General features: G+C 39.0%; 1 protein-coding gene and 1 pseudogene across 4 annotated transcripts in view; one reads left to right on the forward strand and one right to left on the reverse strand.

Annotated features, from left to right (window-relative positions):
* SUGCT (succinyl-CoA:glutarate-CoA transferase) overlaps positions 1 to 21,919 on the forward strand; it is a 538,921-nt gene that overhangs the window by 51,179 nt on the left and 465,823 nt on the right. For all 3 annotated transcript variants that reach the window (XR_013814318.1, XM_079786519.1, XM_079786520.1), the window contains exon 8: positions 1,979 to 2,122. Coding sequence is in view for 2 of the 3 variants with exons in the window: in XM_079786519.1 (XP_079642645.1) it covers positions 1,979 to 2,122 (144 nt within the window). In the remaining variant the exon portion in view is untranslated. The remainder of the gene's footprint in view (positions 1 to 1,978; positions 2,123 to 21,919) is intronic.
* On the reverse strand, positions 18,174 to 21,552 carry LOC307108614 (beclin-2-like; annotated as a pseudogene). Its single transcript has 2 exons — positions 21,477 to 21,552; positions 18,174 to 19,359 (listed from the first exon to the last, which is right to left on the reverse strand). The product of its transcript is annotated as a beclin-2-like (transcript).

Below are 21,919 nucleotides of genomic sequence, written 5' to 3' on the forward strand. Positions count from 1 at the left end.
TCTCATATCTACCAATGAGGCAGATTTTATCATTACCCACACTTGATAATTGAGAAAAAACTAAGAAAGGCCTGGACTTTTCCAAAAATAATTAAGTTAGCAAATGGTGAAAGAATTCATATTTCATAAAATAGATCATTAAAAAAATTAATGTGCCCCAGGTAAAAACAATATTTTCTGTAGATTACATTAGTATAATGAATGACTCAGCATGAAATAAATGTATGACTTATAGACATAGATACATTTAAGAATAATTATTTATTTTGAAAATGAAACTACTTAAAAAAGGAAGTTTTAACATTTTTGTTGTTTTGTAAGTAATTAGGTTGAGTAATAAAGCTAAGCAGAAAAATGCTTGGTGACTTTTCAGATTCATGCCTCTTAATTGAATTATCTGCCAGAATTTATTACAGTTTATTGCATACATTTTTTAAAAACCAAAACAAGATTATAAATAATAACTTAGAAAACAGATGACTTTTCATTCCTCCTCCCTCCTTTCCTTCCTTTTCTACAATCTATTTCATTGGGCAGACTCTGAAAGTAGGGAAACAGACAAGGGAAAATGAATGAAAATGTTAAATAGTCATAAATTGTGTCTGGAAAATAATCTTTAAAATTCTTAATTTTATAATTTAGGATATTGTGATATGAAGGAAACAAAAACTTTACAAGTATTTACTCTCCTGTTTTTCTCCTCTTACTTTCCAGCTTGCGTTATTATCATTATTATTTTTTATCTTTACCTGAGGACATGCTTTAGAGAGAGAGAGAGAGAGAGAGAGAGAGAGAGAGAGAGAGAGAGAGACAGACAGACAGACATTGGTCAGTTGCCTTCTGAACGTGCCCCATCCAGGGATCCAAGCCTCAACCCAAGTATGTGCTCTGACCAGGAATCGAACTGGCAACCTTTCGTTGCACAGGATGACACTCAACCAACTGAGCCACTCCAGCTGGACTAGCTGGTATTATTTTTTAAAAATAAAAAACTCTACAAGATTTCTGCCATCTCAAAATGGTTATATTTTATTTTTTAAAAGAAATAATCCAGGTTTTACTTTTCAACATTTTTATTTTTAAAAGTTTTATACTTACAGAAAAGTTACAAAAATAGTACAGAAGGTTCCAATACTCTTAATTCATACCCTTCATCATTACCCTATACTCTATATCCTTCACCATTTTGTAATACAATATTAACACTACAAAACCATAGTACAATGAATGATCAAAACTAAGAAATTAACACGGGTACAATATTATTAACTAAACTCTACACTTTATTCAGATTTCAGTAGTTTTCTAAGTAATGTTCAGGCTTTACTTTTAATGAGTTTTTGAATACATGGATAAATGGGGGAATGAAGGAATATAAGAAAACAACATTGATAACAGTGACTGTGAAGAAACACATGAATGAATATGAAAAGTAAGTAATTGGGAAGACTCTTAATATTTTATTTTATACTTTTTCCTCCCACTATAATTGTATATCGTAAGTCTTGAGAAAAATCTTCCTTTCCTTATGCCATAGTTTTACAGGAAAATCACCAAGGATTGTTCTGACAAAAGAGTTTTGTTAATGTATTAAAAGAGATAAATACATTTAAAGTGGTTTCTAAGAGACTATAAAAAATAAATAAGTCATTCTACTAACAATTTTTAGAATTAAAATTTAGTAAAATATAAACAAGGTAAAATATATTAAAAAGAACTTAAGACATGTTTAAAATTTTTATTTTATTTGGTTTGGCTTTGGTTGGTAGGGGATAGGGCAAGAAATTCAGCAAATATATAGTAAATATAAATATATTCTTACCACCAACAGATATTTGTAGTAGTTTGTTGTATTTCTTTAATGTGTGTTTGCATATACAATTTTTTTCTTCTATTTGACCTTAGAATACTTGAGAAATCATATGATGGTTTTAATTCTCAATTTTCTCTGTTTTTCTCAACCCAATGCTTAAATCAGGATGGAGATCCAGTTCGTCCAGGAGTGGCCATGACTGATCTTGCCACTGGCCTGTATGCATATGGAGCCATTATGGCTGGATTGTTACAAAGATATAAAACTGGAAAAGGACTGTTCATTGATTGCAACCTACTGTCATCTCAGGTACCAATCCAAATAACATTTTAGATAGTGTAGTAAAAGCATGTATCTGGGTTATACTTTTTAATACTACATACAGTGATCACATCTGAAAAAATAGAAAACAAAACAGAAAAAAACCCAAAAATCTGTTTTGTTTTGATGTATTTAATTGTTGTCATATTAAAATAACCACAAAAATTTTGTTGTATGTAGACATTGCCACTGAACTAGATTTTAGAGACAGTTTTTATTATAATAGATCTATTACAAGAGTATAAGTGTTTCTATTTTATTGTCAGACTAGAGGCCTGGTGCACAAAATCGTGCATGGCTGGGGTCCCTTGGCCTGGCCGATAATCGGGGCCGATCGGGCCATGGAAGGTTGGCCGGGAGAGGGGCCATGGGAGGTTGGCCAGCTGTGGGAGATTAGCTGTGGGAATGCACACTGACCACCAGGGGGAAGCTGCTGTATTGAGTGTCTGCCCCCTGGTGGTCAGTGTGCATCATAGCGACCGGTCGTTCGGTTGTTTACACTTTTATATATATAGATGAGCTCTGCAACTTCTTTTGACCAAGATTTCTTCACCTTCTTTGTGCTATGGACCCTTTGGGTATTCTGGTGAAGTCTGTAGACATTTTCTCAGAATTATGTTTTTAAATGCATAAAATGATATAGTTAGGATTACAAAGGAAGCCAATTATATTTAAATGTAGTTATTTCAGTGTAAAAACAAATTTTTGCTATATCATTTATAATTCATACCATATACCTTAAAGTGTTATACCATTTACATTAAACCACAATATCTAATAGTGAGTCCAATAACTATTGTCATTTTGAGGAATTGAGCATAAACAATATTTAAAATAGATGCAATAACTATAATATGATAGGAAAATATGTATATTATTTATTAGTGATCAAGTCATAGGTACTACTGTGGTACCTGTCCTGTGTTTGTTGGTTTGTTACCTATATTTATAATTGAAGAAAATGCTAAACTTTGTTTAGAGTTTGATGAAAATAAAGATATGTTTTTTCTTTTATTTAAAATATTTGTAAATATGTTTTTATTGATTTTAGAGAGAAGGTTAGGGAGCGGGATAGAGAGATAGAAACATTGATGAGAGAGAAACATCAAATGGCTGTCTCCTACATGTTCCCTACTGGGGATTGAGCCTGCAACCCGGGCATGTGCCCTGACTGGGGAATTGAACTGGTGACCCCTTGGTTCATGGGTTGACACTCAACCACTGAGCCACACCAGCTGGGCAATATGTATTTTTTCTATTCACGTTAATTAGGTCCCAGAATTCTTTCCATGGACTCTAGATTAAGAACCTCTGGTTTAGATAGTTATCAGTTATGTTATGCTAAATACTAAACTAATGGAATAAAAGGGTTGACTCTCTTTCAAATGGACATTTTACCTCTTTTTAACTAGAGCAGACCTAGTTGCTGTACCATATGTGAAGCTGATTCTGACTAGGTAATTTTTTAGGGATACAAAAAATATTTAATTTGTACAAGTAGACATTTTACTGTAGGGAAAATTACTCTATAGACAGAGACCTCAGTTGGATATTTCATATTTATTTATTTTTTATTTTATTTTATTTATTTTATTATTTTTTTAAATTTCTTTATTGATATTTCATATTTAAATGGCATACATGGGAAAATAATAAACTTAGAATACTGCTTTGGAGATTTTTTTTTCCTCTTAGGCAAAATTAAAGAGGTGTGTGAAGGTGAAATACTATGTATGGGTTTTCAACACTAGCTTTGAGTCACAGTCAGAATTTTAACGATTACATAAAATGGTAAAAGAATTCTCTCTAAATGATCTATCTCCTTAACAGAGAAACACAAATGTTAGTTATGGGAAGAAGCTGAAAGTTTTTTTCCTTCCCCTAATGTTGCATCTGTAAGGAACCTGAGATTAGTTAAGTGACTGGCTAATGGTTGCACATCCAATAAGTATGGATGCCTCCAAGAAGAGTTCATGGTATGTGACCAGTTCAGTCACCGAGGGCCCTAGGCTTAGTTTAAAAGTTTTTTTGTCATTGCTTTGAAATTCTTAGTCATTTTTAACAAGAGACCATACATTTTTTTATTTTGCTCCAGTACTTAGAAATTACGTAGCCGGGCCTGGATTTGGGACTTTACTTATGTCTCCTGATCGCTACCTAGATTGCTTTACATATATGTTAATGATTAATTCATTAGCTTTGGAAAAAGTATTGTGGAGTTTTATTCTCTTCCAGCACCTAACACAGTGATTTACAATGTCAAAGTCTGTGGTTCTGTGGTTTTCTGGGGGTGGGGTTGGATACAGGTAGACTCACTGCTAGGGTTGTTTCAAAGTGAGGGAACAGTAAGTGCAAGCTTAATGCATATATACCAGCCATTTTGGGTGTGTGTCTATATTTACTGTTCATGTTACTCCTTGAGACTGTACGTTTCATGCGTGCAGGAATAATATTTGTTCTTACTTACATTGGTATCCCTGACTAGTATTTGTCAAATAGCAGACTCAACCAATCTTTTGAAATCAGTTGGAGATCAGTTGTTACCAGTGGGTATGTCTCATGGCCCCTAGGTTTGCTAGAAAAAGGTAGAGAACCATTGACTTAGGGCACTTGATAAACAACTAATGTTGATGTGATTTGCTTTTGGCAAGCAGTGATTTAGCCTATTGTGCTGTAGCAAACTAATGTAATCAGAGGTTGCTAAGATTATTAGTGCATTTAAAACTCATTAACCACCTTTTTAAAAATTGGGATATAATTGACATGTAACATTATATTAGTTTCATATCTACAACATAATGATTTGATATTTGTATATACTGTGAAATGATCCCCACAATATTTAGTTAACATCTGTCACCACAGTTGTAACTTTTTTTTTCTTGTGATGGGAACTTTTAAGATTCACTCTCTTAGCAACTTTCAAATATACAATTCAGTAACATTAACTACAGTCACCATGCTGTATATTACAACCTCATGACTTACTTATAACTGGAAGTTTGTACCTTTTGACCCCCTTTACGCATTTTGCCCAATCTCATCCCCTGCCTCTGGCAACCACCTTTCTGTTCTCTGTATCTATGAGCTTGGTATTTTTTTAAAAATTAAAAAAATATTTTAGATTACACATATAAGTGAAACCAGCCCAAACAACCCTCAGGTTCTTTTGCCTGACACCATGAAGACAAACACGTGACACAGGTGCTGATGTAAGGAAAGTGATTTATTAGGTGCCGACATCCTGAGAAGAGAGCAGGCTTATGCTTTAACAACCATCTTAATATCTCAGGGTAGGCAAAAGGGCTTTTACAGGGGGATCATGGGAAGAAGGGCACTAAGGAATTCTGGCAACGTGTAGTTTCACATCGGTGGTTTTGATGCTCTCTTTCATGGGTATCAGCGTCTGGCATCTTTTCTCTCTGCGGGTTCTATTTCTGGGGACAGGATGTTGCAGGCCTGGCCAGCCATTGGCATCTGCTATACTCCTGTGGTCGAGGTTGGCAAAAAGGGGAACTGGGACTGCTGCTGCCTGTAACATGTTTAATACGAAACTATTAATATTTTAGGCTATAAGTTTTGTTAGTATATTTAATTCTTGGTTAATTAGTTAATTAACTGTGAGGCTTGTTTTTAATACCTATACCCTGTTACATAAGTGAGATCATATGGTATTTGTCTTTCTCTGACTTATTTCACTGAACATAATACCCTCAAGCTTCATCCATGATGCCAAAAGTGGCAGACTTTCCTTTTTTTTTGGCCAAAAAGTGTTCCATTGTATGCAGTTAGCTGTTGAACAACATGGGTTTGAACTTCATGGGTCTACTTATACATGCATTTTTCCCCCAATAAGTATACAGTCTGCTCTCCATATCCTTGGGTTTCACATCTTCAGATTCAACCAATTGGAGATTGAAAACAGTATTTTTTCTATTTATTTTTTAAATTTTTACTTTAAATAATATTTTATTCTTTAATTACAGTTGACATATAATATTAGTTTCAGGTTTATAACCCAGTGATTAGATATTTATATAACTTACTAGAGCCCCAGTGCATGAGATTCGTGCACTGAGGGGGGTGTGTTCCTCAGCCCAGCCTGTGCCCTCTTACAGTATTTGTGCACCTGGGGTGGGGGTGGGGGGCACCCCTCAGCCCAGCCTGCGCCTCTTACAGTCAGGGACTCCTTGGGGGATGTCCACCTACAGCAGAGGCGGGAGAGGCTCCCGCCACTGCCGCTGCGCTTGTCAGCCGTGAGCCCAGCTTCTGGCTGAGCAGCGCTCCCCCTGTGGGAGCATACTGACCACCAGGGGGCAGCTCCTGCATTGAGCGTCTGCCTCCTGATGGTCAGTGCGTGTCATAGCGACCGGTTGTTCCGTTGTTTGGTCGATTTGCATATTATGCTTTTATTATATGGGATGAGTGATCACCCTGATATATCTAGTACCTATCTGACACTATGCATAGTTATTACAATATTATTGACTATCTTCCCTATGCGGGACTTTATATATCTCCTGACTATTCTGTAACTACTAATTTGTATTTCTTAATTCCTTCAACCTGTTTTCTACCTGTTCCTTCAACCTCCCTGCCATCTGGTAACTGTCAAAATGTTTTCTGTATCTATGAGTTCATTTCTGTTCTGTTTGTTCATTTATTCTGTTTTCAAGATTCTACATGTAAGTGAAATAGATGGAGGTCTTATTTTGTTATCCATTTGGCCTTCATGTGGCTTTTGATTGGAGCATTTAATCCATTTGCATTTAAAGTATTTGCTGATAGGTATTTATTATTAGTATTTTTGATTTTTTCCCCTCCTTCTTAAAGAAGATCTTATAACATTTTTTGTAATACTGATTTGGTGATGTTGAAGTCCTTTAGATTTTTCTTGTTTGGGAAGCTCTTTTCTGTCCTTTGTTTCTAAATGATAACTTTGTTGGGTAGAGTAATATTGGTTATAGATCTTGTCAATATTTCTTGCCAATCCCTTCTGGCCTGCAACATTCCTATTGAAAAGTCAGCTGACAGCCTTATGGGAGCTCCCTTGTAGGTAACTGACTGCTTTTCTTTTATTGTTTTTAAGATTTTCTCTTTTTCTTTAACCTTTGGCATTTTAAGTATGATGTGTCTTGGTGTGGACTGCTTTGGGTTCATGTTGTTGGGACTCTCTACACTTCCTGGACTTGTATATCTATATCCTTTACCAAGTTAGGGAAGTTTTTCATCATTCTTTGTTCATATAGGTTTCAAATCCTTACTCTCTTCTCCTTCTGTCACCCCGCACACCGCGCCCCCCCCCCCCCCCCCCCACCGTTGCTAATTTTGGTGTACTTGAAGTTGTCTCAGAGGCTCTTTATATTAGCCTAAATTGTTTTGGATTTTTTTATTTGGCTGTTCTATTTGGTTGTTTTTTACTTCCTCATCTTCTAAATCTTTGATTTGATTCTCTGCTGAATCTACTCCACTTTTGATTCCATGTAATGTAGTCCTCATTTCTGACTGGTTCTTTTTATGTTTTACATTTTCATGTTTCCTATTTCATTGCTGAAGTTCTAAGTTCATCTACTCTTCCCCTAAGTTTGTTGAGCATCCTTATAGCCAATGTTTTGATCTCTACATCTGGTTGATTGTTTGTCTCCATTTTGTTCAGTTCTTTTTCTGGAGTTTTGTTCTGTTCTTTCATTTGGAATGTTTCTTTTCCATATATTTTCACTGGGCTAAGTGACTATTCCTGAACCTATTAATGAGGCATGAAAGAGTAGGCTGATTGCCTTAAGCCATTCCTGGCACTAGTGTTAGGGTTAACTTCACTCAAATCATAGGGCTATGACTACAGAGAGGTGATTTCTCCCAAAGAAAGGTGTGGTTATTTTTTTGGTCAGAGGAAGGGGAAATGGACATTGGGGAACCAACCACCAATGTTTAGTATACTAATATACTGTGTTGTTTTAAGGATCTAATTCAATAAAGGATATAAAATATTTGTAAATTGAAAGTATTCTGCCAATGACTAGTATTAATTTTATTACATTATAAAAAATATTTCACAGTGTTATAAATGTGCTGAGATGAAAAAGTTGGTTATTGACAGTGATTTTATCATAATTATTATAACTTTTCATAATATAGAAATCTTGACTAACTTCACTTAGTCTTTTCATTTTTTAAAAAAAAAATATTTTATTGATTTTTTACAGAGAGGAAGAGAGAGGGATAGAGAGTTAGAAACATCGATGATAGAGAAACATCAGTCAGCTGCCTCTTGCACACCCCCTACTGGGGATGTGCCCGCAACCAAGGTACATGCCCCCGACCGGAATCGAACCTGGGACCCCCGAGTCCGCAGGCCGACGCTCTATCCACTGAGCCAAACGGGTTTCAGCTAGTCTTTTCATTTAAGATAACATTCACATACTCCAGATCCAAAAACCAAACCACAAAATAATTAAAACTTGCTTTATGAAAATGAGAAGTGCTATTTCCAGATAGTTTACAAATAACATAATAGGAAACTTCTCCCTTGAAAACTGTATTCATTTCTTTTTTATATAAATGTTCACCTGCATTAAGTAGATTATATTAGCACTTAATTTTATCTGTCTGAAGAATGCCTGTGATTTCATTACATTATAGAATTACAAATGAATGTTTGTAACATTTAACATCAGTTGCTAAAAATGAAATTTTGTACTTCCTCTCTTAAACGTGATCTAATGTACAATAGACAAATTACACTGATTTGAATAGTAGCTAATTATTAACTCAGAGATGATTGCCTCAACCACAACAAAACCATTACATTGTACAGATATGACAGTGGCCGGGATGTGGTTTTTAGTGGGCATCAATTTTTTTGGAGTTTCATGGCTATAAACTTTTAACCCTTTTCATAAAATTCTTTGATTTTTCTTTTTAGTCTTAATATGATTTAAAGTTGTCAACTGAAGATTGTCTAACATCAGCATCTAAACAGTAATCTTTAGATAATATTGGTAAATAACAAGGAAGTGGTTTGGGATGTGGTTCCAATTATTCTGTTGCTCTTATTCTTCTGTTGTGGCTTACAGAAATATCTATTGGAAGTTTTAATATCCTTCCTGTACTTAATTGCAACCAGGCTCTCATAATTACCACTACAATGAGTTAGTTTTTTTTAGCACCAAACTTAAATAATTATTTCACATACAGAATGTTTTGGCATTTTTGTTGTCACTATTCTTTCTCCATGTCTGTAATATTGTTTATATTTAGGGTACATAAAATTTTAACTCTCATTATTATAGCACAATTTTATGGATAAACTTTTGAATTTCAAAAAAATATAGTAATCTGAAATTTATCTTTTTGTGTCTTTAGATGCAACTGTGTTTCTGCTTTTCTTTTTTACTCTATATCCTTTTTTTACAATTTTCATGAGTTATATTTTACATACCATAAAATTCACTCTATTTCAAGTGACCATGTGATATTTTTCAATAAATTTAGTGAGTTATGCAACCATCACCATAAATCAGGTTTTGAAATAAATACTCATACAGTTACCTCTGGTCTGGGTGTTCCCCCTGAGGCTAGTGGGGAGGGATGTAAAGCTGAGCTGATTCAGAGGAACTCAGGGCCCATTATGACTTCTGTGGGCCCTAGAAAATGTTGCCTTTGTGGGTACGTTTCTCCATTAGTAATCTAATTTATTGTAAGAATTATAATTGCATTGATATAAAGATAAACATAATTCATTATTATGTGTTTAACATTATTGTATTCATTTTTTTCTTCTGATTTCAAAAGAAATTAAAATTAAACACTTTTTTGTACCTCTAAAGCATGGGTGGGGAAACTTTTTTCTGTCAAGGGCCATTTGGATATTTATAACCCCATTCACGGGCCATACAAAATTACCAACTTAAAAAATTAGCCTGCTATTTTTGGTCAAACATTTAGTTCAGTCACCCCTAATGCCTCGGCAGGGTCAGAGATGATTTCAAGGGCGATTTATGTTCCACAAGCCTGACATTCCCCACCCCTGCTCTCAAGTATCCTGGGCCTTAAGCACTATGCTAAATTGGTAAATCAGCTCTAGAATGTGCTAAATCTGTGAGGAAAGACAATTGTGCCTCCAAGAAGGACGTGGAAGCTGAAAGTTGAGATTATGCTGAAAGGTGAATAGAAAAAGGAAAGGTAGAGAGGCAACGGTATATGACCAACTAAGTGGAGAGCATTGGAGTAGCGAGAGGGGAAAAAAGATAATGTAAGGAAGTTCAAGAAATCAGGGAACTGTCAGTACGCATTTGAACTTCCTTTTTTGAGGAGCTCGGTGCATTCCTGCCTTGAAGGCCCTTGTCAGCCTGCTGCCAATTTTTCATCCTAGTCCAGCTCCCATTCTTTAATGAGCACTCTCTCTGAAACCTCCCGCTGCTCTATTAAATTAAGTTCAGGGCATACAAATAGATATAACATTTTCCTAATATTAAGAAGAGCAACCAGGAAGATAAAGATACACACACACAAAATGAAAAAATCAGGTGACTTCCAAGGAAAGGTACAAAGTATTTTAGATAATTTTTTATTTTATGTTTTTTTTTTTTTTTAATACTGTTGGTTAGATTGAATATAGGTGACTGCAATACAAATCATGGTTCACCATTTTTAAGAGAAGATTCAGTGAAATGCAGGCGTATGGTAGGATTCTCTGGTTTTGTATAATTGAAGTCATTAGTTATATTCATGGGCATTGCATATTTTTATATGTAAGCCACAAACAAAAGCTTTTAACTAGTAGTAATCAATAATTACTAGTGGGAGAATATCTCAAAGGAGAAGAGAATAAAATGGGAAAATAAATTTTATTGTAATCTAATTTAATTCTCTTGTTAGATACTTTAAAACAAGTTGGTATTTTTAAAATGTTTAAGACAATAGAAACATAATTAAGATCAAGATATAAAATAGGAGAAAGATCCATTGGTATTGACAAATATTCCCTGAAATTAGGTTTTTTCCTTGTAGACTCTTATAGAAAAATAAATTTAATTGTTCTTAAAGGTGGGTTTAACAGTTTTAGAATCACCTATATTCTCTATTACTAGAGTTAGAGAAATTTGTCTTTTTTGCTGTTAATCAGTTTCACCTCCATCTTTGTCCTTTCTAGAAAATTTTATGTAGAATAAAATATAGTGACTATATCTTTCTGTATTGACTAATTAATGGTGACTGTTTATCTGCCATCGGTATAGACCAGCTGATTCCCAGTGGAATGTGTCTATTTGGCCTCAACTCTTATGCCATCATTGTAGCTAAGTAGACCACTAACATCGGGCATGGTAGCTGAGATTTAATTTCTAGGAATATAATTTTATTAACAGAATGTATATTAGGTATAATGGTGAGTAATTTTAAAATATTTTGCAGCCTAGAGTCATTATATACCAGCAATTTATAATATTTTGATTAGCTGGAGTGCTTAGCAATTTGGATATTCTGGTTGATTTCATTTTCTAGATGACTGAGAGCTAACGGAAACTGGTTTGTTTCCAATATTTTCATAGAAAAATCTTCTAAAATGCTTTAATATACTTTTTCTGTTGTGGTAAATACCATCTACTAAATATATTTTTACCTTAAAGATTATTATATTCAACTTTCATTGATTAGCAATTTGGTTCTCAGCTTCTGTTTCCTGATTTCAGGGCAAAACATTAAGTTTTTTACTAGTGTCTAGATCTTTATTTTTTTAACCTATTGATACTCACTTTAAGGAATAAGAAATTAAGTCAAATTTGTACTAACAGAATCCATTTGTCTGTCTAACTCCATCCACCCATCCATTTATACTTGTTCCTCCTTATTTGCCAGAGTATACAATAAGTGATAAATAATTCAGCAAGTGCCCTGCCCATGGAATTTACGTTGTAGTTGGAGATAATAGACGGTAAACCAAGTAACAAGAGATAAATTCACAGGAGGAAATAAACAGTTTTGATAAAGATAACAGGATCACCTATTTTAGCCAGGGCAACATTATTCCAGATGGAGGAAGCAATATATGCAAAGGCCTGAAGCAGCACAAAACGTGGCATGTTCTAGGAACTGGCAAAAGGCCGCTGTGACTCACTGAAAGATGTTCCCAGAAGTTGACATTGGCACTGGTCGTTTATTAATACTCATTTGCAGAATAAACATGGGGTGTAACTCAATATTCTATGGCCAGTAGGCACATTAGAAGTTGGGAATCAGTGATAGCCTGTTTTTTTTTTTTTTTTTTTTTTTGGGGGGGGGGAGGGAATTTCTTGGTATGGTACAAGTTCAAACCTGTAGAGCAAGAGTTGAGTTCTGGTGCAATTTTGGTAGAATGGTTAATAGAAGCAACTCAAGACTGCAAACAGCTTTAATGTTTCCTGCCCTCTGGGCTGACTGGAGACGCATATTGAGAATTTTGAGACAGGTTCTGGAAAAAGAGTGCTGTGATTATTATTATTTTAAAAAAAATATATTTTATTGATTTTTTACAGAGAGGAAGGGAGAGGGATAGAGAGTTAGAAACATCGATCAGATGCCTCTTGCACACTCCCTACTGGGGATGTGCCTGCAACCAAGGTACATGCCCTTGGCCGGAATTGAACCTGGGACCTTTCAGTTATCAGGCTGACGCTCTATCCACTGAGCCAAACTGGTTTCGGCAAGAGTTCTGTGATTATTAGCAGTGTCGGCCAAGGTGCAGCATTGGGAGAGTGCTATAAACTTCCTGATGTTATAGGAGATGTTGCATTATATAGGCTGTTTATATTTGTCAAAGTTGAATTTTTGAGAGTGACTCTAATAACATAGTAAAACGTACATCATATTTACTTCACACTAGACACTGTTCTAAGCACATTGCATGTATTCACTAATTTGTTTCCCCAACAGCTTTATTATTCCTGTTTTACTGAGGAGGAAGCAGAATGGCAACAGAACCTGGGCTAGGTCACACAGCCAGGAAGGAGCAGATCTGGGACCTGAACTCAGATTGAACGCAGACTGTGCTGTGCTTCTACTCTCCCCAAGAGGATAAAGTCCTCCCAGCATTAATTCACCTAAATATTTACTCATTTAAATATTTATTGAGTGCCCAGTGCCAGGAACGCTGTTATTCCTGACAATGCTATGGTGAATAAGGATGTCTGGGGAATACGTTTTAGCTTTTAAGAGGGATTTACAGAGATACATCTTGGCTTGTCTTTTGGGGAGAATGATGTTTAATAAGTAATGTGATCAGCACTGAGCAACAGAACTTAGTATGATGATTGTACATTGACCTTGTGTCTTAGAACCTTGTAGGGCTAGCTTTTTTAGTCCTAAGAGTATTTTAGTGGGTATTTTAGGATGTTCCATGTACAAGATCATGCCATCTATGCATAGACATAATTTTACTTCTTCCTTTCCAACATGGATGCCTTTGTTTTTTAAAAAAATGTTTTTTATTGATTTTAGAGAGAGAGGAAGGGACACACACAGAGAGAAACATTGATGTAAAAGAGACATTGATCGGTTGTTTCCTCTATGCATCCTGACCAGGGATTGAACCCTCAACCGGGGTATGTACCCTGACCAAGAATTGAACTGGTGACCTTTTGACACATAGGATGATGCTCAGCCAACTGAATGACACCAGCCAGGGCACCTTTTGTTTCTTTTCTTGTCTAATTTCCCTGGGTAGAAAGAATCCCAACAATCTCTATATATAAAAGCCGAAGTGACCGTTATGACGGAACAACTGGAACGACTGGTCACTATGACGTGCACTGACCACCAGGGGGCGGATGCTCAAAGCAGGAGCTGCCCCTGTCCCGCAGGCCCAGTTCACCTGGTTGGGGCCTGCTGGCCAACTTCCCAGTCTCTCCCCCCGGGCAGCAGGTCCCGATTACCCGATCAGGGCCAGGCCCCAGACTGGGACGGGAAACCAGGGGTGGGTGGCGGTGGACGTGGGCAGTGAGGGAAGGAGGAGGCGGGGAGGCGGGGAACCTGATTGGCCCTGATCACCGGCCAGGCCTAGGGACCCCACCCATGCACGAATTTCATGCACTGGGCCTCTAGTGTTGAATAAAGTAGAAAGAGCAGACACTGTTTTCTGTTTCCTGATTTTAGGGCAAAACATTAAGTTTTTTACTAGGGTCTAGAAGATCTATCCAGTGATATCAATGGGTGTTAAAGTTCCCTACTATGATTGTATTGCTTTCGGTCTCTCCCTTAAAATCTTCTAGAACCTCTAAAATATATTTGGATGCTCCTGTATTGGGTGCATATATGTTTACCAGAGTTATATCCTCTTGTTGTATTGTTCCTTTAGTATTATGAAGTGTCCTTCGTTATCTCTTGTTATGGCCTTCACTTTGAAGTCTACTTTGTCAGATAAGAGTGTTGCTATCCAGCTTTTTTTATTCATGTCCATTTGCCTAGAAAAATTTTTTCCATCCCTTAACTTTCATTCTGTGTGAGTCCTTTGTTCTGTGGTAAGTCTCTTGTAGACAGCATATATATGGTTTATGTTTCCTTATCCATTTGGCTACTATATGTTGTTTGATTGGAGCATATAAGCCATTTACATTTAAGGTTATTATTGATAGGTAGTTATTTATTGCCATTCTTATTCTTTATGCCTGTGTTCTTCTCTTTCTCTCTATTTCTTCTTAAAACCATCCCTTTAGCATTTCTTGCAGTGATGGCTTGGTGGTGATAAACTCCCTTAGCCTTTTTTTTTTTTGTCTGCAAAGCTCTTTATTTCAACTTCAATTTTGAAAGATAGCCTTGCTGGATAGAGTAGTCTTGGGTTTAGTCCCTTGGTTTTAATTTCTTTGTATACTTCATGCTATTCCCTCTAGCCTGAAGTGTTTCTGTTGAGAAGTCAGCCTACAGTCTAAAGGGAGCTCTCTCTTTTAGCCTTTAAGATTATTTCTTTGTCTTTAATGTTTGCCATTTTAATTAATATGTGCCTAGGTGTTGGTCTTTTGGGGTTTATCTTGGCTGGGACTCTTTGTGTTTCCCAAACTTGAGTGACTTTTTCTTTCACCAGGTTGGGGAAATTTTCTGCCATTATTTCTTCAAACAGAATCTCTGTTCCTTTCTCAGATTCTGCTCCTTCTGAAATCCCTATAATGCAAATGTTGTTATATTTCATGTTGTCCCAATTCATTAGACTCTCCTACTTTTAAATTTTTTGTCCATTTGCTACTCTGACTGGGTATTTTTTTTACCTTGTCTTCTAATTCATTGATTTGGTTCTCAGCTTCTTATAGTCTATTCTTGAATCCTTATAGGGTGTTCTTTATTTCAAGTATGTCATTCCTCATTTCCAATTGATTTTTATTTAATGTTTCAACCTCTCTTTTCAAGTTGGTGAGGTTCCCATTAAGTCCCTTATAATTTTCACTAATTTCCTTATAATTCTCACTAAGTTGCTTGTAGTTCTCACTGAATTGTTTGAGCACCCTTATTACCATTACTCTCAATTCTTTATTTGACAAATTGCTTGCCTCCAGTTCATTTATTTTTTTCTGGTGATTCCTCCTTTTCTTTCATTTGGGGGTGTTTCTTTGTCTCTCCGGGACCGCTGGCTCCTAACCGCTCATCTGCCTGCCTGCCATTTTTTCTGTCTCTTTGTTTTTGTTTCTATGTATTAGATCAAACTGTTATGCCTCCCAGATTTTATGGGCTTGTCTTATGCAGCAGGTGTTTTGTGGGACCCAGTGGTGCAGTCTTTTAGATCTCCTGTGATGGGTGCTCTAGGAAAGCCCATTACTTGAGTTGTTTGAGTTCTACTGTTGTAGTTGGGTCTTGAATGTTGTTGTCCCATTTGTGGATGAAGTCTCATTTCAGACTACCTGACTATGTGGCTTACCCCTGACCACATCATGTGAGCTATTGTGGAGGTGCTGTCTCCAGGTGTTTTCTGTTCTTCCTTGATATGTTTCCTCCTCAGCTGCACTTCAGTGGGTAATTCATGGTGAATGTTCTCCAATTTAGTTGTATTTCCAGTCTGGCCCTAGGATGAGGTGCATGACAGGTCTGCCTATTCGGCCATCATTTTCTCCCTCCCTAATAGCATCTATTTTTTTTTTTAAGTTTTGTTCTTCTAATTAATTTTTAGTTACATATAATTTTGTTTAGAAAATATATTTGATATGAATTCAGTCTTCTTAAGTAGGTCAATTGGGACTTTTTTGGTTTCATGATATGCAGTTTATTTTGGAAAATGTTCCATGTGTGCTTAAAAAGAATGTATATTCTGCCTGGCCAGCATTGTTGAGCATCGACCTATGAACCAGGAGGTCACAGTTCAATTCTCATTTGGGGCACATGCCCAGGTTGTGGTCTGTATCCCCAGTATGGGGTGTACAGGAGGCAGCTGATTGATGATTTTCTCTCATCATTGATGTTTCTACCTCTCTCTCCCTCTCCCTTCCTCTCTGAAATAAATAAAAATATATTTTGAAAAAGAATGTATATTCTATAGTTTTGTTTTGAAATGTCTTAAAAATAGTCAATTAAATTCATTTAATCTGATGTGTCTTTTAAGGCTGCTCTTTTCTTGTTGATTTTCTGTCTGAATTATCTGTTGTCGTTAATGAGTTAACATCCTCTATCATTACAGTATTGCCTTCATTCTCTTCCTTTATACTTGTCCATATTTACTTTACATATTTAGGTTCTTGTATATTGGGTGCATAAATGTTTACAAGGGTTATATTCTCTTGCTGGATTGATAATGTTATTATTATGAAATATCCTCCTTTATATCTTTTAAACCTTTGTTTTAAAGTGCATTTTATCTGACATAAGTATTGCTACACAAGCTTATTTTGCTTTTGTTTCCATGAAATATTTTTTTGCATCCCTTTACTTTGAGTCTGTGTGTGTCTTTATATCTGATATGGGTTCCTTATGGTCAGCATATATTTAGGTTTTGTTATGTTGTCCATTTACCTACCCTATATCTTTTGATTAGAACATTTAATCAATTTTCATTTAAATAATTGTTGATACATATGTACTTATTACTATTTTATTATTCACTAGAGGCCTGGTGCATGAGATTTGTGCACTGGGGAGGGGGAGGGTTGTCCCTTAGCCCGGCCTGCACCCTCTTGCAGTCTGGGACCCCTCAGGGGATGTCTGCCAGCTGTCATCATCTGCCAGATGTCTGCCAGATGTCTGCAAGCTGGCAGTCAGACATCCCTCTTGCAGTCTGGGCCTCTCTCAGTCTGGGACCCCTTGCTCCTTACCGCCCGCCAGGCTTCTGGCTGAGCAGCGCTACCCCTGTAGGAGTGCACTGACCACCAGGGGAAGCTCCTGCATTGAGCGTCTGCCCCCTGGTGGTAAGTGTGCATCATAGCGACTGGTTGTTCTGTCGTTTGGTCAATTTGCATATTAGGCTTTTATTATACTACTAGAGGCCCAGTGCATGAAATTCGTGCAGGGGGGTGAGGGGGGTCCCTCAGCCCGGCCTGCACACTCTCCAATTCAGGACCCCTCAGGGGATGTCTGACTGCCAGACATCCCTCTCACAATCCGGGACCGCTGGCTCCTAACCGCTCATCTGCCTGCCTGCCTGCCTGATCGCCCCTAACCTCTCTGCCTGCCTGCCTGATCACCCCTAACCTCTCTGCCTGCCTGCCTGATTGCCCCTAACCGCCTCTGCCTGCCTGCCTGATCGCCCCTAACTGCTCCCCTGCCTGCCTGATAGCCCTTAACTGCTCTCTTCTGTCTGCCTGATGGCCCCTATCTGCCTCTGCCACTGCCACCATGGCTTTGACCAGAAGGACATCTGGAAGACATCCAGTCTAATTAACATATTACCCTTTTATTAGTATAGATATAGGATATTTTTTTTTAATCTTTTCTTCTTCTTCTTAAAGAAGACCCTTTAACGTTTCTTGTAATATTGGTTTGTTGGTGACCTCCCTCCCCATGAGACCTGTCTGCCTATTCTCTATGAGTCTGTTTCTATAGTTTGTTCTTTCTCTAACTGGCATATTTCACTTAACATAATGTTCAAATCAACTTATTTGTGATAATACCTTAAGGAGACCTAAGTGAGACTCCACTTAAAATTTATAAGCATGAGCTTGAGTGCCTTTGTCTGCTGCTCCTCCTTGTTCAGGTGGGTTCTGATGGAGTAGAATTCACTAACTCCCGGGTCTTCCATCAGGCCCTCCCCTATGTGAATGGTGTAGGGCATTCAGAGAGCCAGCTCACTCTTCTCCACTTCCTCCTTGAACTTCTGTATGCAGTCCAGGAAGGCCACCATTGCCTCATCAAACTTGTTATCCAAGAGAGCACTCTCCCCCCGGGTGCAGAACATGGGCAGCTCAATGGGGTCAGCTATTAATGACTTCAGATAGCAGTGGTCTCTACAGGGGAGAGCTGGTACTTCTGAAACTGCAGACCGACTGTGTTAGACAGGGCCAGGGGCAGCAAGGCCATGTTCCCCCAAGCTGCGTTGATCACAGTCCAGCTCATGGGAACAGTGGGTACACAGCCCAACCTGAAGCTATTGATGATAGTCAGGGTGCCATCACAACAGATCTCAAATATGGCCTTGAAGGCGTTGGTTTTCTTCAGCCAGGTGCGCTGGGTCTGGGCGTACAGCATCCGGTCCTCCACACTCTACAGCTCATCCTGCAGCTCCAGTTGTTGCCATTGCAGTTCACTGAGGTCCCTGTAGTACTGCCTTTCCTGCTGCTCCAGCATCTCCGTCTCTGCCCGGGCTCCCTCCAGAGCCATAGCTGCCCTTTCTCGGTTCTTCTCCATCTCCTCCAGCTCCTGGACCAGCCTCACTTCCTCCAGCTCCATGACCGTCAGCTCCTGCAGTGCCTCCCTTGCGTCCTCACTTAATCCATCCCTGGTCTCTAAACAGCATTTTTAGTTCTGACTGTCAGATTCTGAGATCCTGAGCTGGGTCTCCAGCTGCTCCAGAAGACTGTCAGTACAGCCCTCCCACAGGGAGTGGTCCAGCTCTTCTTCACCAGTTAGGATGTCAAAAACATGCCTCGTGGCTCTCTGGATGCTGCTGAGAGTCCTCCCAGAACCCAACTTCCTGAGCAGGGTGAAGTTGCTGGGACCGTACCTGGAAATCTCGTCATCACCAAGGATGGTCCAGCCAGAGGCACTATCCTGGAGCTCTTCAAGGTCTATCTTCATCCTGGAGGTAGAGCCTTCCTCCGGAGATGCTCCTGGCTCCCCCTGAGCTAAGGGGAATTTCGTGGAACAAGTCAGCTTCAGGGGCCCGCTGCAGAAATGGCAAATGAAGCAGACATGGTGGAGGTTTTGACTTTCACCATTGACTCTAAGTTTTTTTCTGTATTCTTTATTTCTGACTACTTATATTTTATGGTTTCAGTCTCTTTGTTTCAGTTCTCACTGAATTTATTTATTCTTCCCATAAGTTCATTGAACATCTTTATAACCAGTGTATTGAAGTCTTGTATTTGGTAGATTGCTTGCCTCCATTTTGTTTAACTCTTCTTCTGGAGTTTTGTTCTGATTTGTCATTTGCGACATGATCCTTTTTCTTCTCATTTTGGCTGCCTCCCTGTGTTTGTTTCTGTGTATTAGATCTGCAACATCTCTCCCACTTGGCAGGGTGGCCTTGTGTAGTATGTGTTTTGTTGTGCCCAGTGGTACAGCCTCATTTTCCACCTGAGCTGTGTTCCAGGTGTGTTTGTTGTGTGGATTGTGTGTGTCCTCTTGTAGTTGAGTCTTGGTTGCTGTTGGCTTGTCCGTGGGTAGAATTGACCCTCTGATTGACTTGCTGTGAGGATGGGCTGTGACTATAGTGGAGGGGCCTTGTGTGGAGGCTCAACCTACGAAGTAGGGTTTGCTTTAGCAGGGCTCTGTTATCCATGGAGTCCACCCTTTGGGTGTTTGATTTGTGGAGCTAATTGTGTGGTGCTCTGGTGTAGTCTGTAGCTGGCCACCAGGTGTGTTGTTTGCAGGACCATGGGGGCCGGGCTGAAGCACCGATTAAGATCATTTGCTGCCTGTGCCCTGCCTGGAGCCACCTGGTAGGAGATACAAAATGATCTGTGTTTGGTGGCTGCCTATACTGGGCTTGAAGATGCTTGGGAACGTTACGCTGGTAACCCAGGCCACCTGTCACTAGTGCCAGGCTTGGTGCCACTTAGCAAGAGGTACAGGACACACCGAGGTCAGCTTCTGCTTGTTTGGTGTTTGTGGACCTTTGAGAGAATTTAGGTAAGTCCTCAGTGCCGGCCAAGGCCATTTGCTTCTGAAGAGCAGCCACTGGAAGGGGTTTGGCCCATGTGTGAGTTGGGTGGGGTGGAGCCTCAGCTAATCACCAGGGTGGAATGAGCAGTGTTAGCAGGTTGTTGGAGACTCACATTAGGCAACTTCTTGCTTCTGCTGGCTGTGTAGGAGGAGGGCTCAACAAAGGAACCATGGCTCCTGCCAACACTTATGCCTGCTGGCTGGGAAGGGGAAGGTGTCAACAAAGAACTATGGTGCCCAGTAGCAGGTCTGTCCCAAGAGAGCTGCCTTTTCAGCCCTCACCCTGAAGCCAGACGTTTTAGTTCCTCGAACCCTTTATGTCCTTGTTGCTTTTTGAGCCGCTGTCCCTTTGCTGGAGCTTAGTGACTGTGAGGGGGGGAGGGAGTCTGTGCTTGGGCCCTCTAAGAGGACAGACACCTGGGTCTCACGGCTGCCCTCCATCTCACGAGCACGGAGTCCCTGTTCGTTTTCACAGCCAGATGCTGTAGGGACTCCTCTTCCCCTCACTGATGCTCTGGGCTGGGGAGCCTGATGGCGGGCTGAGACCCCTCCCACCTCAGGGGGGATTTCTGCCGCCAAGATTTCCCTCTAGATTCTTAACTGCCGCATGTGGGTGTGGGACCTGCTGGCTCTGAGTCTCTGCGCCTCTTTCTAGTCTTGACTTGGCTTCCTCTTTATAACCTTAGTTATAGGCCTTCTGTTCCACTCGTCTTCATGTGGTTCTCGAGGGTGGTGTTCTGCAATTCAGTTGTCATTTGGATGTGGTCATGGGAGGAGGCGAGCCACAATGTTTACCTACTCTGCTGTCTTGAGTGGAAGTTAGAAAATGGATATAACATTAATAAGGAGATATTTCACACTTTTTCTACAGCGTCTTTCACATTGAACACGTACTTTATACCTTCAGCACATCCTAATTTGGCATATCCTCATCAAGGGCTTATTAGTCACATGTGGTTAGTGGCTGTTGCAGTGACCAGAACAGTCTTTGAACACGGAGAAGGGGAGGGGCATTGGAATCCCAGTGTTTCCTTCCTTTCCTCCCCACTTGTGTTGAAAAGGAAAAGTCATGTCTAACCATGATTCTGTCCCAGTTCTACTCCTTCCTTGTTACTGTCTGTGCTGAACCAAATAATGGCCCCGAATGGGTCCATGTCCTTGTCCTCAGAACCTATGCAAATGCTACCTTTTATGACAAAGGGAGCTACGTTAAGGATTTTGAGATGGGAGGATTATTTATCCTGGATGGGGGCGAGGCTAATGTAAATACAAGCGTCTTTTAAAGAGAGAGGCAGGAAGATCAGAGTCACTAGTTTGAGATGTGACAATGGTTGCCAGAAGGTGGAGCGAGTGCGGAAAAGGCCATGCCCTGAAGGAATGCCGACAGCCTCTGGGAGCTGTAAGGGGATGGGGGACAGGAAGTAGGTTCTCAACTGAGAGTCTCCAGAGTGAACCAGCCTTACTGACCCCTTGACATTAGCCCAGTGAGAGGGAGTTTAGACTTCTGACCTCCAGGACGGT

Source organism: Cnephaeus nilssonii, assembly GCF_951640355.1.
Source record: "Cnephaeus nilssonii genome assembly, chromosome: 12".
Taxonomy (NCBI): domain Eukaryota; kingdom Metazoa; phylum Chordata; class Mammalia; order Chiroptera; family Vespertilionidae; genus Cnephaeus; species Cnephaeus nilssonii.